Here is an 18,255-nt window from a genome sequence, read left to right on the forward strand (position 1 = left end):
AATCCCACTTGTGGTGTATTTGCACGTCTCAGGCATGTCTGCAACCGGGTCTTTCCCCATTATCGCTTAGCATACAATGATTCCACTGCAGCTAGGGATTCTGGGTAGTAATATGCAAATGAGCAGTGAGTCACTCTTTACTTATCCATTTTAACATGGATCCTATAAGCGTACAATATATGCTTGCCGTATTGCACAGCTTTTTCAGCACAGCCTGGGTTCAAGAAGTGCAAAGCCAGTAACCCTACTCACAGACAGCTCTTTCGACCTTTTGGATCTCATCAGTGGCTGGCTAAGGAAATAGAACCAAACAAGCATTATTCATCCTTTTAGTAGAATCATATTTACATAGACCGTTGGAAGGGGTGTGTGGGCCAGAGGCGCTAGACTTCTACAGGTCTATACCGTGGCTGAATACTGTATGTGAGTTTTATTTATTTATGTTATTTATTTTGATGCAATCAAATATGTGTTGAAGGGTCGATGGAAAAATAAAGATGAGTCTGTTTGGAAGGAATACTGTGACTCTTTTTTGATACTGGATTCCAACCACGTGGGGGTAAATTGTAGGCCTAGAAGCACCTGACAATCCGATGTACTGAAGGACAGCACAGAACTGCTCCGCACATTGTTTGTTACAAAGTAAATTTAGGCTGCTACAGAATACAAAAAGAAAAGTAGGCATCATTGTAGACAGCATAAGGAAGTCTGGTGATGACAAGTAAAAGTGATTTTAAATTGAAGTAAGCTGGAACTGCCCTGAGATTTTATTGTGGTGACTCCAGCTGCCACTGCTACCATGGCACCCATAGGACAGTCCTTCCCTGGCACCCATAGGACAGCCCTACCATGGCACCCATAGGACAATCCTTCCCTGGCACCCATAGGACAGCTTTACCCTGGCACCCATAGAACAGTCCTACTCTGGCACCCATAGAACAGTCCTACCCTGGAATCCATAGGATAGCCTTACCCTGGCACCCACATGACAGCCTTACCCTGGCACCCAAAGGACAGTACTACCCTGGCACCCATAGGACAGCCTTACCCTGGCACCCATAGGACAGCCTTACCCTGGCACCCATAGGACAGTCCTACGCTGGCACCCATAGGACAGCCCTACCCTGGCACCCATAGGACAGCCCTACCCTGGCACCCATAGGACAGCCCTACCCTGGCACCCATAGGACAGTTCATAGCAGCTATTGGTAGTCAGAGTGGATTAAAAGGTTACTGATGTGGGCAGTGGGGCTCAACAATGGAATCGAAGAAATGGTCATACTCGGCACTAATTTGTACTGCCGCATGCACCAAATATCAACTGCTGCTTTTATGTTAAGCCATGGGAATGATAATACTAATAATAATAAATGTCATAGTTATGGGACACTTTGGTACTGCAGTTACATAACTTTTAAACTTCAAGTTAACATTTTAAATATGACATTTAAGGCCCATATTTACTAAGGGGTGCTAAGCTTTAGCGCGCCTTAGATTCCATTCAAATGAATGGTACACCTGAGTGTGTTTACGTCTTTGCACGCTTTAGTGAATCTTGGCATAAGTCCTCTGGCTGCTTCGCAGTGCATTTCTGCCCCCTCCTGCAGCTAAAGAGTTAAATATGTGTGGCTGATTTTCTGCAGATAAACAATAAACGAGAGGAGTTTTTTTGTTAGCGCGGCACTGCCTGAGCAGGGAGCTTGTTTTCCAGCTCGCACCACGGTATGTCCGCCTTTGTGAGAGCATCTTGATGGGACAGTGAGACATAAACATGTGCGCTCACAATAAGGTTATTAATTGCAGGCGTGTGGAGGAGATGTTTATGGGGAGACTGTCAGGCGTGATGGCCCAGACTCTGTTCTTTGTTTCATCTTCTTTGTAAACGGAGGGTGAATTGTAATACTGTAAACTGTGTTTTATGGGCTGTGTACTGGAGATACACACTGTGCAGGTTCCTCACGTTTTCTTGTCTTCATCGTACACAAGATCAGAGATGTTTAAAGAGTCCGACATGAATTTGACCCTACAGCAGGGCTGGCCAACTCCAGTCCTCAAGGGCCACCAGTAGGGTTGCCAGGTGCCTTCTCCAAAAATACTGAACACAACGGTGAACGGTGTGACGCGCTCAACACATACACACCTCACCTCTCTGCCCTACATGCGGTTTCCTCCTCTCCTTGGCCCCACCCCCAGGCTTCTGACACCTCCTCTTGATAAGCTGCATTACCAAGCTGCATCCAATCAGGGTGGAGGAAGCAGCCCTGCTCTCTCCCTGCTCAGGGAAATCCCGCGGCCCCCCAAGCCGGTCAGGTCACTATGTCCAGAGAGGTAATACCGGACACACACATACATGTCCTATAACTTTTTACTGGACTGAGTGTCCAAATACAGGCAAGTCCAGTTCAATACTGAACATCTGGCAACCCTTTCCACCAGCAGTTCAGGTTTTCCGGATATCCCTGCTTCAGCACAGATGGCTCAATCAGTGGCTCAGTCGAAGGAGGCGCTTCATTTGTTATTTGACAGTTATGCTTGGGAGGGCGTTGGGTGGGGGTAGAAGGTTAAAATGCAGCCCAACTGGCTCACATGTTGTCTGTATATATTAATCGTAAGGCCTTTGTGGCCGGAGGGAACTGGGAGCCATTACTTGCCATTGTTTTACTATCCCACCTGGCACTGAGATGAGAACAAGTCCCACAGAGTTGGGTTTGCCCTATTTATAGACCGATACAGTCCAGTAAGACAGACATTTTTTAGCCTGCACCCCACTACCTGCTCCCATCCTGCTTGTGCCCCCCCTTACCTTGTCACCAGCGTTCCCGTGGCAACGCAACATCATGTGACCCCCACCGCATCGCCATGGTGATGCGTCACCCAGAATTAATTGAAATGCTTTGGGGAAGAGCGCGGAGGGCCTCTGTAAGCGCCGCGCCCCCAGTAAATCTTGCACCCCTGCTGTAAGAGTCCAGGCTCTTTCTAGAGAAAATCTCCCTCCTCCCAACCAACGCACGTTCGGAAAAAGAAGAGATCGCCCTCATTGTCTTTATCTTTCGGGGTTCGGACTCTACGTGTGGGCATATGTAAATACATTATATTTGTGGGTGACGTATTTCGTCTATTTCCCTGTCTTTGTTGTCGGATAAATCCTGAATCACTGGGAACTACTTATCAAAGTCAAAACAGGTGCGAATCAAGTGCCTTTGCCAGGCAGAAAAATCCAGAGGAAGCCATTACTTTCAGGAATCTGGTGATATTTTTGACCCCAGTTTTGCAGACTGGGGACTTTGATCAGTGGTTCCCAGTGGGCGACTCAGTAGATGTGGTTTCAGTCTCTCAGACATTAGGATTTTGTGCAGTATTATTTCCTGTAAACACCCGTTCGTTGATCTGATTACAGCTCAGGCTGACATGTAAATTTTGCAGCACCACAGAGACGTCTCACGCATTGCTGATCCCTCTGGTGGAGATTGAAGGCCATGTTTATTAAGTGGTGCAAAGCCAATTTACTTAATTGTCCTACAAAGTAAATAGGTACATAAGGTTCTCGGCAGCTTAGCGCTGCATAAAAAACACAGCCCTAAATACACAGTCAGTCCAATTTCGTTTTTACACAATTCTTTTATTTTGCCTTTTTGATTGTGAAATCATTCTGCATTTTTAAATATTTAAGTATTCTAGAGAAATATTGATGTAACATAATTTTGGGTGGCGCCTTAGAGATTGCCGCCGCTGCAGCCTTTATAGGACCAGTTTTGCAACTTTGGAATTGCTTCGTCATGGGGATGGAAAGTGTCTGTGGGATGTGGATGGGAAGTGTCCGTGGGATGTGGATGGGAAGTGTCTGTGGGATGGGGATGGGAAGTGTCTGTGGGATGGGGATGGGAAATGTCTTTGGGATGGGGATGGGAAATGTCTTTGGGATGGGGATGGGAAGTGTCTGTAGGATGTAGTTGGGAAGTGTCTGTGGGATGTGGGTGGGAAGTGTCTGTGGGCTGTCGATGGGAAGTGTCCGTGGGATGTGGATGGGAAGTGTCTGTGGGATGGGATGGAAAGTGTCTGTGGGATGTGGATGGGAAGGGTCCGTGGGATGTAAATCGAAGGGTCCGTAGGATTGGGTTGTGAAGGGTCCGTGGGATGGGTATGGGAAGTGTCTGTGGGATGTGAATGGAAAGTGTGTGTGGGATGTGGATGGGAAGTGTCCGTGGGATGTAGATGGGAAGTGTTTGTGGGATGGGGATGGGAAGTGTCTGTGGGATGTGGATGGGAAGTGTCTGTGGGATCTAGATGGGAAGTGTCCGTGGGATGTGGATGGGAAGTGTCTGTGGATGGGAAGGGTCCGTGGGATGTGGATGGGAAGTGTCTGTGGGATGTGGATGGAAAGTGTCTGTGGGATGTGGATTGGAAGTGTCTGTGGGATGGGGATGGGAAGTGTCCATATGATGTGGATGATAGTGTCTGTGTGATGTGGGTGGGAAGTGTCCATATGATGTGGATGATAGTGTCCGTGGGATGTGGATGGGAAGTGTCTGTGGGATGTGGATGGAAAGTGTCTGTGGGATGTGGATTGGAAGTGTCTGTGGGATGTGGATGGAAAGTGTCTGTGGGATGTGGATTGGAAGTGTCTGTGGGATGGGGATGGGAAGTGTCCATATGATGTGGATGATAGTGTCCGTGGGATGTGGATGGGAAGTGTCTGTGTGATGTGGGTGGGAAGTGTCCATGGGATGTGGATGGGAAGTGTCTGTATTCCCTGTATTTTCCTCCCCATTGCCTCTTCTGCTCTTTCTCTCCTCAACCATCAAGCATATTTTTGCCTTAACTCATCCCCTGCACGTGGTTCGAGCACATCAGCATGCTGGTCATTCTGCTGAACTGTGTCACCCTCGGGATGTTCCAGCCCTGCGAAGATGTGGAGTGTCGGTCAGAGAAATGCACCATTCTAGAGGTAAGAATGCCCAATGCGGGTGCTAGATTGTGTGGGGGGGGGGGGGGAGGGTGAGGGGTCCTTAGGCCATTCCACTAGCCTTCTTATTTAAGTCCCCCATGCTGAGGCTCCAGAACATTGCACCCTTCCCTTATTTCCTATCATATCCTCTTAAACCAGGACCCACCTTCAGGCCTTACCTGGTTAGTGTAAGTACTGTCAGTCAAAAGGTTTCCTCAATTCATTTTCTTTCTGAGTTTATCCTTTCTGCATTGGACATTCACACAAATGAGGGGTGGGAGATTAACCACCCAGAGTCACAGACATTATGAACTGGTCGCCAGAGATGTCTCGTCAATGGAACTGTCAAACATGGGGTGCTCTAATTGGCTCAGGTAGATCAACATTTTGGTCAAACACACTGACATCTTAACAAAGGTCAGTGTGTTTGACCGAAACGTCGATCTATGTCGATTAAACACTTTTTTGGTATGAAGACCTATGGAGTGCTGGTTCCTTCTTGTTTGGGGAGGATGTGCCCTTCTTATTAACCAAAACAACTCTTCAGAGTGTTCCATCCTGCCACCATTCTTGTTGGAGCCAAATTGACATTTTAATCTCTCACGCAGAATAGTGTGTTGTATATATTACGTCAGAGGACACAGCGATGCATTGCACTGAACTCACCCCTTGGTAATGAAAGGGGTTGCTTTAAAAAAAAAAAAAGTGTTTGTAGAGAAAAAGCCATGGCAGTTACACAAAAACCCTTTACAAATCGATTTATATGAGACACAAATGCAAGTAGGCGACTGTAAAGTACTTTAAATTCACATTATACTGATCCCACTGAACCTATACAGATGAACCCTCTTCTACTGGTTCATACTGCAATGGGAAACTGGAAAGAGTTCTACGGAAAAAGGAATGTGTTTGTATATTATTTCAAGGTGACTTTATGAAAAACTAGAGATATAAAGTGCCAAATACAAAGTAGGAAGAAAAATATAGATATTTTTATTTTTTTTCTGTTTAATGGCGTTTGTCAGGAAAACAAATCCATTCACCTGTAGCTTTGGGTTACTGGGTTTGCTTCCTAGGAGGCTCTACAGCACGGGTGGCCAACGTGAAATGCTTGGTGAGACCCTTTGGCAGGGAGAGAATCCATAGAAGTTACGCAATCTTTAATGTTTATCCTTCTCACTGCATTCTTCTGCATTCATGGCTCAGCATGCTTAAAAAAAACTAATTGACACAGAGTATGGGGCTGATGGAAAAATTGCTACCTTGTCCTGGAGAGCAAGGGGTGGCCAACTCCAGTCCTCAAGGGCCACCAACAGGTCAGGTTTTCAGGATGTCCTTGCTTCAGCACAGATGGCTCAATCTGTCCCTGCTTCAGCACAGGTGGCTCAATCAATGGCTCAGTCTTTGAGCACCACCTATGCTGAAGCAGGAATAGTCTGAAAACCTGACCTGTTGGTGGCCTTTGAGGACTGGAGTTGGCCAGCCCTGCTCTGCAGAACAAGGTATCAACCCCATACTCAGTGTCAGTTGTTTTTTTTTTTAAGGATGCTGAGCCATTAAAATAGAAGAATGCAGTGAGAAGGATAAACATTCATCATTACATAACTTCTATTAATTCCCTCCCTGCCAAAGGGTCTCACCAAGCATTTCATAGTTTCCCATTTCATGTGTTGCTAGGCATTCTGGCACTGAATAGGTTAACAGATCAATCTGAAAGATCCATGGGGTTTTTTTTTGGGGGGGGGGGCAGAATAACCTTCAGATGCTCCCCCCAAAAAACAAATCTGCATAGAACTGCGCCAATGTGTGATGCAACCTCTGCGGCAAAACAATATGGCGGTAGATGGTGGAGCAGTTGTAACTTTTGAGCGGGCCATAGTAATGGTTAAAGAGAAGATTGATGGATATTTGTACAGTTGCTCAGGATTGTACATCACAGAACCCTCACTTGTGCTGGAAGTGAATATGGTTCAGCCCTAACACGGGCCGTTGTTGGGGAAAATGTAGATTTCCTAAAAAGACGATGGGGGGGGGGGGGGGAGAAATCAAACTGATAGTGAGCAAACCTATATTGGGAATGTTAGCCTATAAATTGGTTATTTAATCCACTGAAGGGGGCAGGGAATTTAATTTCCCAGCCACTTGTGTATATTCACTGACTGCGTCCCATCCAAGTCCAATTAAGTTGTCATTGGTCCTGTGTGCTCTTCTCAGGTTGTTACCGCGTTCTGTTTCTGTCTCACCACGCACATTTTTGGGCTGTTGTCAAGCGGTCGGCCTGGGCTAAATATATTTATTCTGAAAACACACCCAAGCCGCGGAGTACAAAGGGAGTTCGGACTCCTGGCAGCGTCTCCGCAGTCCAGATCCCTTCCAAAGCATGTTTATTGGCAACGAAAGATTGAAGTTCACGCAAGCAGTGATAATCATGACAGCCATCATCGCTAAATATTGTTATCAGAAAACATATGGCCCCTACTCGTGCTGTCCTTGGCTACAAGAACAATTCTTCAATGTAGCACTCACTGGGCTGGTACAAAACGAATACAGTTAAAGACCAAATACATGTTATTATTGTCCATCAGCACAGACTTCCTGAAACTTTTCCAGCCTGCAAAACATCATTTATTTCAACACAGTATTTTTTTTAAAAATATATATATTTTTTTCATATTGGGAGATTAATATGACGGAGCGTAATTTTGAATCTCTAAATGTACCATGGACACGTAACACTATTGTTTTGATTGATTTCTAGGTAGACAGATTTGGGTACGGTAACTACTATATATATATATATATATATATATATATATATATATATATATATATAGCCAATAAAGAATATCACTTGTGAGCACATTCACATGTCTTAGACAGGTCTGCAACCCTGCCTTTCAACCATTATCACCTCGCATACAGTGCTCCCACTGCAGCAAGGGATTCTGGGAGATGACATGCAAATGAGCACACAATGTATCACCTTTTGCCTGGAATATCCATTCACATGGAGCCCATTGGAACAAGCTAATTATAAGGCTATGATGTATTGATTGCTTATATTTGTGATTTAAACCAGAAATAATACTTATATAAACTCACTCAGTCCTTTGTGTTGATGGTTCCTTTCTCCGTTAGGTGTTTCATAATAATGGACAAGGTAGATTTTATTTACCCTCATTCCTGTTTTCTGGGGGGGGGGGTAATCTTCAAATTAAGTTACAAATAGGATTATAACTCCAGACATCAATATGACAATCTCTCTGCTGCAACCACTGATTCCCCCGTGCCGCTGACCGCGCTCATGCTTGAGAGCGATGACATCACCAACTCTCCAAGCATGAGCGCCGGGTGTCCTGCATATTTTTTAAGCATGCGTAGGGGGGCCGTGGCTGTGCAATGACTGGCGCTGATTGGTTGAGGAGGTCATGTGACCCTTCAGCATGCCTGGAAGACAATTGCATCTGTCTCAGCAAGTACCTAGGGCCAACAAGCATACAGGCACGGGCGCCACGTGAGCGTGGCCGGGCACACTCACATTTATTGTGTAACATTGCAGCAGGGAGTCTCCGGAGCTGAACCCCATTCATTTCAGCTCCGGGGACTCCCTGCTTCTGGAGATACTCACCTCCATAGGGTGTTCCTGTAGCCACTCCACTCATGGTCATGGTGACGTTTCAAAGCTCCCGCTCCCTCTGGGCCAATAGGAAGCCGTGACGTCATTAGGTTTGGCTTCCTATCGGCCCCGCGTGACGGTGGAGCTTTAAAACTTTGCTGAGATGCCGGCACCCCCTTTGCAGGACTGTGTCTAGGGAGGTCCCTGGAACTGTAATTAATGGTGTTCAGCTCCGGAGATCCCCTGCTTCACTCCTATCTTAAAAAAATAATAATTTAAAAAAAAACTCGGGTATTGCTCCTTATAAATGAACTTGCTGGGACAAAGCAGTACAGAGTATAACCATTCCAGCTTCTGCTACATAAAGCACTTCTTTGCTAAGCAGCCTTCTGCCATACTGTAAGTCACCTTCCAGCCTTGGAAGTCCACCCTGCATCCAACTCAAGTCAACCGCCTGCAAGGTGTCTTCCAGTTCCGGGAGGTGTCTTGTGGCAGAAGACTGATTAGTCAACATGGCCATGAATCCATTAAAACCCTGCAATAAACACTTGTCCTCTTTCCTGTACCACAGGCGTTCGATGACTTCATCTTCGCTTTCTTCGCGGTGGAAATGGTTGTCAAGATGGTGGCGCTCGGCATCTTTGGGCAGAAGTGTTACCTCGGGGACACGTGGAACCGGCTGGATTTCTTCATCGTCATGGCAGGGTGAGCAGCGAAATTAGCAGCAGGGCTGTGCACCTCTTCACGGTCAGAAGGGCCAACAACGTGTTACTGGGCATGTTCTTATATTGCTCTGACAGCAAAGGAGTTCGGAATTATGCGAGTCTCTGAGCCAATGGTTCGTTGAGACCTCCACCACCACCCATGGCTACATAATGGCCAGTCTACGAGCTTGATACATGGAACCTATTTATCAACATCTCTTACTAGAGATCATAGGGGTCCATGTTAAAAGGGACAGGAAGTAAAAGGTGACACTGTGCTCATTTGCATGTCATTACCCAGAATCTCTGTCTGCAGTGGAAGCGCTGTATGCAAAGAGATAATGGGGAAAGGCAGGGCTGCTTGCAGACCTGTCTGAGACATGTGAATGGGCTCACATGTGGTCTTTTTATTTGCGCTAGAGATTTGCAAATATGGCAAACGTGGGGCACCCGTGGCTGGTGAAAATGGTGAGAAGGTCTCAAAGGGTTGAAAAGGTCACCAGAGTAGATGTCCTTGTAGAACGTTACTTCTGTCGGCTATTCTACCCTCAGCGTATTTTTTGGTTACAAACTTTAAAACGTTGGTCACACATTTCTATTAACAACTGCAAAATGTGTACTGTATTGGAGGAAAAAATACAGCATTAGATTATCCGAGATTAAAACCCCACGTCAGAGCTGCTGTTTTCTAGCTGGAACCGCCTGATGAAAGACTGTTATCCTTTATTATCAGAAGACCTCCCTTTTCCCTGATCCCATACAACCAAAAGGTTTGTGTATCAAAGCAGTGCAATTCTGGGGCAATAAATAAACATCCCATCGATTTGAATGGCATTTTTCTTTTCTTAATGCATTTGGTGTAGTTAACTTACCCCAAGGTTGATCCAGCTTTGCTTTTGTATGGAGAAGTGGTATCCAGCCTTTTTTTGTTTAAGAAACCATATATTGGGAAATTTTGCGGAACCCCAACCCCCTCTAAAAGAGTGTTTGAGATCAGATGCAATGTAAGGAACCCCAACCCTCTCTAATAGCGTGCCTGTGATCAGATGCATTGTAAGGAACCCCAACCCTCTCTAATAGCGCGTCTGAGATCAGATGCATTGTAAGGAACCCCAACCCTCTCTAATAGCATCTGAGACCAGATGCATTGTAAGGAACCCCAACCCTCTCTAATAGCACGTCTGAGATCAGATGCATTGTAAAGTCTTCTGTATTTGATACAATTTTCAAATGACCTGAAAAGTGCGTGACACCTTTTAGGGGGACGCCCGGGGAGCCCAAGGCCTGGTTGAAAAAACACTAATATAGAGGGATATCTTATTTTCTAAAGTCTCCCGGTTGCAACACTGGGGCAAACCCAATGCAAAAGAATGACACCAGATTTATCAAAGAAAAGAAAAGCCTGCTGCTTTCAGCAGGATTCCCCTTTTTATTATACATACAGCACATGGTTTTTTTTTTTATACTCTGCTTTTACCCCAATTAAAGACCCCAGAACACGCTGGGACTCTGGGCTGCGTCTCGGTCGCGGGAATGACAGGGGAGCCGCAGTTTGGCCGCGTTCCTCTGGAATATTTGCCAGTTTGGATGTCTGGCATAGCTGCTTTCCAAACCTCGCGTAAATTACGAGTAATAAAGGTCTAATGGAGTACACTAATTTCTTCTTAAAGCATCAGTCATTTTTATTTTGATCTAACCTCACAGCTGCTTAGTCACAACTTTGCAAAGTCTCCGTTCTTTTATTTTTTTATTCTGCCTGTAAACTCCAGGGAACCTTGCGATTACCATATGAGGAGAAGCCTGACCGTGCCAGGACATAACTGCGGGTCAGGAGGAGAGAGAGAGAGACGTTCGTACTGTACGGCTTGTTTCTCGCTCTCAGCCGCAGCCCTGGCGCAATACATCACTGGGTTTTAAACGGAAATAATCCGGTTAAAAGCAATGGGACGTTTGCCAGCATTTTGCCAGTTTTACAGGCAGGAGTTTATAATCATAATAACTTTATTTCATACACCACTTTTCTCCAATGGGACTCTACGCAGCACACAAGGATATTACAGGCACAGCCCCTGCCCCGTGGAGCTTACAATCTATGTTTTTGGTGCCTGAGGCACAGGGCGATAAAGTGACTTGCCCAAGGTCACAAGGAGCCGACACCGGGAATAGAACCAGGTTTACAGGGAGTCAGTGTCTTAACACACTGAGCCGCTCCGTCTTCTTAGTTTGGTTGCAGTGCAGCCATTTATCAAGGAGACTCCCGTTTGTTGCACAGTTTATCAGAGTATACAGCCTGGAAAATGAGGGCATAAAAAAACCACACATCAGTTTTATCCTATAAAAATATTAAAGGACCACGACTTTTGCCTTTGCTAAATCTATTTGGTATACTCCAGTTTTGCTGCGGAGGTTCTGCAAATAATACAAAGTCACTGTGTGCGATGTGAGGGGGGGTTCAGCTGCTCTCAGAACAGCAATTACATTCTGTACAATAAAGAACATGCCAGGTATTAAGCGTAATGGGTTAGTTTTCATTTTTATCTTGGATCTGCTCATTTCGCTTAACTCACCCACCAGTGACACTGAAAATTAGACCAATTACTGTACTATGAAGTGTGTGTATACTTGTATTCACACTGCACCACCCATATACACAGCATTTCCCAGAAATAAATTATAAATGCCTTTGGAGGGGGCTTTCCTTGTATTCTTAACACCTTGGCTGCCAGTGGGATGTGCAGCTCCTTGCTCTGTTCTATCACCTGGGAAATATCCTTGTCATCCTCTTCAGAACTGCACAGAGACTGGGGGGGGGGGGGAGAGAGGCTTTATAATTACAGAGAACCTAGGTAACCTATCCCAGCCATTGTAGTGTAATTGCAGCTTCTAACAGCCAACATAATAAGTGTCTTGTTTCCACCAATAAGTGGACTTGGGAATAATGGAGCTATTAGCAGATGGCGCTGATAAGCAGGGAGCAAGGGAGAACTGAATTTTGTCCTTCCATTTGCCCTGTTCAGTTTGCTTAAGTGACTTGATTACACAAGTAACAGGCGTCAGGCAGAAGGCTGCGGATTGGGAAACTCTGAAACAAGCAGATCATGAGTGTGTCTAGCACAGGGGTGATCAACGCCAGCCTTCAAGAGGTCAGGTTTACAGGATATCCCTGCTTCAGCACAGGTGGCTCAATCAGTGGTTCAGTCTTTGACTGAGCCACTGATTGATTCACCTGTGTGGAGCAGGGATATCCTGAAAACATGATCAGTTGATCTAGCACATCCTATTACCAAATGACAGCTCCGGTGCAATCACGCAGTCTGTTGTGGAGTAAAGAAAAAGTCACTCTGTACAATAGCGTAGATGTCAACCTACCTCTACTAATCTAAAGCCTTAAGATTTGGGGTGTTTGGACCAAAAATAAAAAGTGCAAATCACTCATTACTAGCAGTAAGAATATTGAAGTCTATCAGACAGCTGCTGTATTGGAATTGGAAAAATGAGCTTTATTTACGATTATCTATGTTTACTTAACAATGATAGATGTCTGCTAAGTAATCAGACTCTTAAAAAATCCACCATTCAGCCATTTAAGAGACCACAAAAAATGTATATATGCTGTTTCTTCAAGACATTTTATGGAGGAGGAAGAAAATGTGTAAATAAAGGTGATTTGTGAAACGACATCAATAGTATTCATTAAGTGGTCTCTCCGAGAGTTTCGCTGCCAATTCTATGGAATTTGTGGCTGGTCCCGTTGGAACCGCAGGGATTAAGGACTATTATTAACTGGTGTTAATAAGAAACAATCTTGACAAGAGTTTTCTCGCCTCGTTACTATAAAAACAGCACAAACAAAAATGTGGACAAAGTGATCCCATAAAAAGCCGTTCCTCACGTTTTAAAAAGAACAAATCAAGAAGAGGAAATCATCAGCATTCTTCAGAAAATATATAAAGAGGCGAAAAACTTCACTGAGAGAAGCCAAGGCAGAAAATAACCTCAATAGCTTGATTGCTGAGTTGCATACTCAATATTATATATATATATATATATATATATATATATATATATACACACATAAACACACACACACACATTGTGTGCGTGCGTGTGTTTCCAGTGATATTTTTGTAGGAACAAAGAAGTCGGAGCTATAACTATATGTTATTTTTATCCAAATGACAATAAATAATTTGGTGTTAAATAAAGGATCCTGGTAGGAAAACTCTCCCAGTGGGGTTTCCAGTCCCATTCCTAATAATTGAATGTGTAATATAATAATAATTCCTAATAATTAAATCATTCCGTGTCCTTCCATGTCCCTTTTGTCACTTTGAGTCTCTTTTGTAAGTCTCCAGGGTCCTCCCTAGGTCAGGCATCTCCCAGGTTAGGAAAGACCTCAATGACCCTTTGTCGCTCGAGATCCTGAATCACAATGAGTGATGTGTGTATCCATGTTTTGTTTTCCCCGTAGGATGCTGGAATATTCCCTTGATGGACACAATGTCAGCCTGTCTGCCATCCGTACTGTCCGGGTTTTAAGGCCACTCAGAGCCATTAATAGGGTTCCAAGTAAGTAGCACACTCTTGTATGGCCACATGTGTTCTGTTTACCTGCAGTGGTGCCTGCATCTTCAACTCTGCTCTTCTCTCCACCTGTGTTGTGTTGATCCAATGGAGAATACTACAAATGTAAATTGAACTGTTACAAGGGCACTTTCTTCTGTTCCTGTTATAATGTCTTGCAAACATAATTGTGACTCTTTTTGATAACTGGACTGAGATTATAATTTGGGATTTAGGACATTGCAATGGAAGAAGGGTGGCATACCAGGTAATACACTTTGTATATACAGACATGTAGGTTCAGTTCCTGCCAGGGTCAGTTGGATGTGAATTGATATTGATTGGTTTTGAATTGCAAATGTGTTTTTATTTAGAAGCCACGATTGAACATGCTCAAATTCAGGATGTCGTATTATCCCATTGGAAACAAAATTGGCCATGTTCACATTTAGTTTTAAATTCGTCTTCCCAGTGCTTTTTTTCTGTGACAAAAGGTGGGGATACTGAGCTCACGCATGCGCAGACGGCTGCTGTGTAAGCCATTAACAACGCATGCGCTCCTTTCAGTCCTGTGTAAGCCATTAACACAGTAGTCGCCTGCGCATATGCTAATTTCAGCCCTGTTTAAGCCATTAACACATTATACGGCTGCGCTAATTTCAGCCCTGTGTAAGCCATTGACACAGTAGCCACCTGCGCATGCGCTAATGTCAGCCCTTTGTAAACCATTAACACAGTAGCCGTCTGCTCATGCGTGAGGGCTCGCACATGCGCAGGCGGCTACTGTGTTTATAGCTTACACAGTAGCCATTTATAAAAAGGTGAGGATAGGGCGTGCCCCGAGAAAAAAAGCCCTACGTCTACCTTATTTTACCATAATCACTGTTACTGCAAACCTCCCCCATACAGCCTGGTCCTTTTTTTAAATAGAATGGTACTGGTGAAACAGCATAATAAGTCCCTTTGATCTCAACATACTTCATCGCATTTATAGTTTTAGGGTTAGACATGAGGAATCCAATCGTGTGGGCTGTTTCGATGGTAGATACATAGGGGCATATTCTAGTAGCTGCAAGTTTGTCCTTGTGAAATTGCACTGTTGTACATGGTCATAAATTGTGGATTAAATCTAGCCAAAAATCCGTATTCGTATATCAAATAACATCCTTTAAATCACATCTACAAACCGTAACAAACCACACGGTTACACAGCCAACCCGCTCGGATTGTATTGGCTTTTGAAACAGAATACCCTGAAGGTGGCGCTAACTCCCTCTAGAGCAGGAGTGGCCAACTCCAGTCCTCAAGGGCCACCACCAGGTTTTAAGGATATCCCTGCTCCAACACCGGTGGCTCAATCAATGGCTCAGTCTTTGACTGCACCACCTGTGCTGAAGCTGGGATATCCTGAAAACCTGACCTGTTGGTGGCCCTTGAGGACTGGAGTTGCCCCTTCCCTGGCTGAAACTGACACCTACTTGCTGAAACACCCTACTTCAGGCTCTGCATGGATCTCGTAACACCTGCAGTATCTCGCTCTCTGAGAGGTGGTGAGAAGAAACGAGTGCGAGTTGTTTGAAGTGGTTTAGCCTTTTGCACTGAACAGAACTATTAGAATTCAGCTAGCTGTCATAAAATGGGAGTTTGGTCATCCCGCTCGGATTAGCAGACGCAGAATGAAACCGCTTCTAAAAAAGCCTTTTCCGCACGTTTGGACGTGAGAAGGGCGAAGAGCAGGGGTTCTTAACGCCAGTCCTCAAGACCCCCCCCCCAACAGGTCAGGTTTTAAGGATATCCCTGCTTCAGCACAAGTGGCTCAATCTTCGACTGAGCCACTGATTGAGCCACCTGTGCTGAAGCAAGCTCTTCGAGTGATCAGAGAAACAAAGATAGGAAGCACACAAGGTGCCATCAAAAGAGTCCACTTTGTTGCACACCACCACAATAAAATAAAATATAACTTAAATTAAAGAGGATTACATCAAACATATATCACTGTATTAGGGTATGAACCGTGATTAAAAAGTATATATAGCGTAAAGACGGCGTAGCCAGCAGAGCTTCTTCATTTAAACTGGTTGAAATGATACCGGGGTAAGAAGCAGTGAACTAGATGGACGGTATTTCATAAATACCCTCACAATAGGCGATATTGTGGCATAAGTGGCCTGCATTACTAGCAATATATCCAACATAGTGATGCATAGGTCGCATATTAACCTGCAGTAATAGCCAGATGTAATCACGTAATAGTGGAGTCTAACCACTGAGGGAAATATAATTACTAATTCACCAATGAGGAGAAACCCCCGTATTGGATGTTTAACAGGCGATTCCGCATATATAATTATATATTATAAGTGAGGTAAGCAGCATAGATGGTATAGTCAAAGCAGCACTAGACTGGTGGCAATCACAGCTCAGTATATGATAATAATAATAAAGTCACTGCTGAGGAAGTGTATCATGCGTACTAAACATACTTTTCCATCTGTTCGCGCATGCGCAATACATGACCATTTATTTATTATGTCTCTTCTCGCATGCGCTATGCACAGCATTGTTGACCATGACAACTATAGGCTACGCATGCACTGAATACAAAGACCCTTTTGTCCTGGAAGCCACGCATGCGTTGTGTATCATTGTGGCAAATGTCTATATCCCGGTTCATGCGCATTGCTTTATGTACTGATCGCATTGGCCTATCAGGCTGCACATGCGCAATGTATAATCTATGAGTATTTCTATCAGGTTGCGCATGCCTGTCTTTACTCACTATGTTATTCCACGCATGCGCAGTGCGCATTGTGTATCCGGGACCATGGCAACCCCTTTCCCTTAAATATCGCGTTTGCTGAGCTCCATGCAAATTTTCCCTGACGAAGCACCATAGTTGGAGGGAAACGTGCTTCGGGCACGTTAATTACATCATCGGACACCTCTATGGGTCTGTTTTAGTTGAATTTGGCAGCTACCTCTTCTTAGTTGAGATATTTAGAGGGTTATTTAGTCAGTTCAGCTTGCTATTTGAATCTCTGTACCATTGCAATTGGCAGCCTGCTTGTGTCTGGCTGTCTTATTACTAACTACCAATTTAATTGGCATAATAGGTACATGATACACTTCCTCAGCAGTGACTATATTATTATTATATACTGAGCTGTGATTGCCACCAGTCTAGTGCTGCTTTGACTATACCATCTATGCTGCTGACCTCACTTATAATATATAATTATATATGAGGAATCGCCTGTTAAACATCCAATATGGTAGTTTCTCCTCATTGCTGCATTAGTAATTATATTTCCCTCAGTGGTTAGACTCCACTATTACGTGATTACATCTGGCTATTACTACAGGTTAATATGCGACCTATGCATCACTATGTTGGATATATTGCTAGTAATGCAGGCCACTTATGCCACAATATCGCCTATTGTGAGGGTATTTATGAAATACCGTCCATCTAGTTCACTGCTTCTTACCCCGGTATCATTACAACCAGTTTAAATGAAGAAGCTCTGCTGGCTACGCCGTCTTTACGCTATATATACTTTTTAATCACGGTTCATACCCTAATACAGTGATATATGTTTGATGTAATCCTCTTTAGTAAAAGTTATATTTTATTTTATTGTGGTGGTGTGCAACAAAGTGGACTCTTTTGAGGGCACCTTGTGTGCTTTCTATCTTTGTTTCTCTGCTATTACCCCAGTTCACAGTGTGAACCCACCATTAACCCCCATAAGGTATTCATTACGCTGATCTATTAGTTCAGTGATCTAGTTGATCGTTGGCCTCCCTTTGTGTTTTTGACTGTCTTGGAGTGAGCCACTGATCGAGCCACTGTGCTGAAGCAGGGATATCCTGAAAACCTGACCTGTTGGCAGCTCTTGAGGACTGGAGTTGGCTACCCCTGTTCTATACAATACTGAGAAGTTGTTTCCTGACGCAACATTGAAGAGGCATCAGCTGCACATTTCCTCAAACCAATTAGAAAAGTAGATCTGCAGGTTGAAATGGTTCAGGGCTTATGCAGGACGGTTCTCGTGTGATATGCTAATTTCATCCTCGCTTGTCTTAAATCATATTTGGAGGATGCTGGTCAGTAATGGACAGATGTTCAGGGGTTTTCATGGTGAGTGTTACAGGTCAGCTGTTGAAACTTTTTACATAATGATCCCACAGGAAATAAGGACAAAGCTCTGAACTGCTGGATTCCAACTCTCAGGGCTACAGTAACAACTCTCAATGCTACAGTAACAACTCTCAGGGCTACAGTAACAACTCTCAGCGCTACAGTAACAACTCTCAGGGCTACAGTAACAACTCTCAGTGCTACAGTAACAACTCTCAATGCTACAGTAACAACTCTCAGGGCTACAGTAACAATTCTCAGTGCTACAGTAACAACTCTCAGTGCT

The 18,255-nt window shown here is 44.4% G+C and overlaps 1 protein-coding gene across 3 annotated transcripts in view; it reads left to right on the top strand.

The window, feature by feature from the left end:
• Window positions 1–18,255, top strand: part of CACNA1H (calcium voltage-gated channel subunit alpha1 H) — a 417,435-nt gene that overhangs the window by 244,359 nt on the left and 154,821 nt on the right. For all 3 annotated transcript variants that reach the window (XM_075565791.1, XM_075565793.1, XM_075565792.1), the window contains exons 3-5: window positions 4,833–4,945; window positions 9,133–9,266; window positions 13,737–13,834. In XM_075565791.1, coding sequence (XP_075421906.1) covers window positions 4,833–4,945; window positions 9,133–9,266; window positions 13,737–13,834 — 345 coding nt within the window. The remainder of the gene's footprint in view (window positions 1–4,832; window positions 4,946–9,132; window positions 9,267–13,736; window positions 13,835–18,255) is intronic.

This window comes from Ascaphus truei, chromosome 11 (genome assembly GCF_040206685.1).
Source record: "Ascaphus truei isolate aAscTru1 chromosome 11, aAscTru1.hap1, whole genome shotgun sequence".
Taxonomy (NCBI): domain Eukaryota; kingdom Metazoa; phylum Chordata; class Amphibia; order Anura; family Ascaphidae; genus Ascaphus; species Ascaphus truei.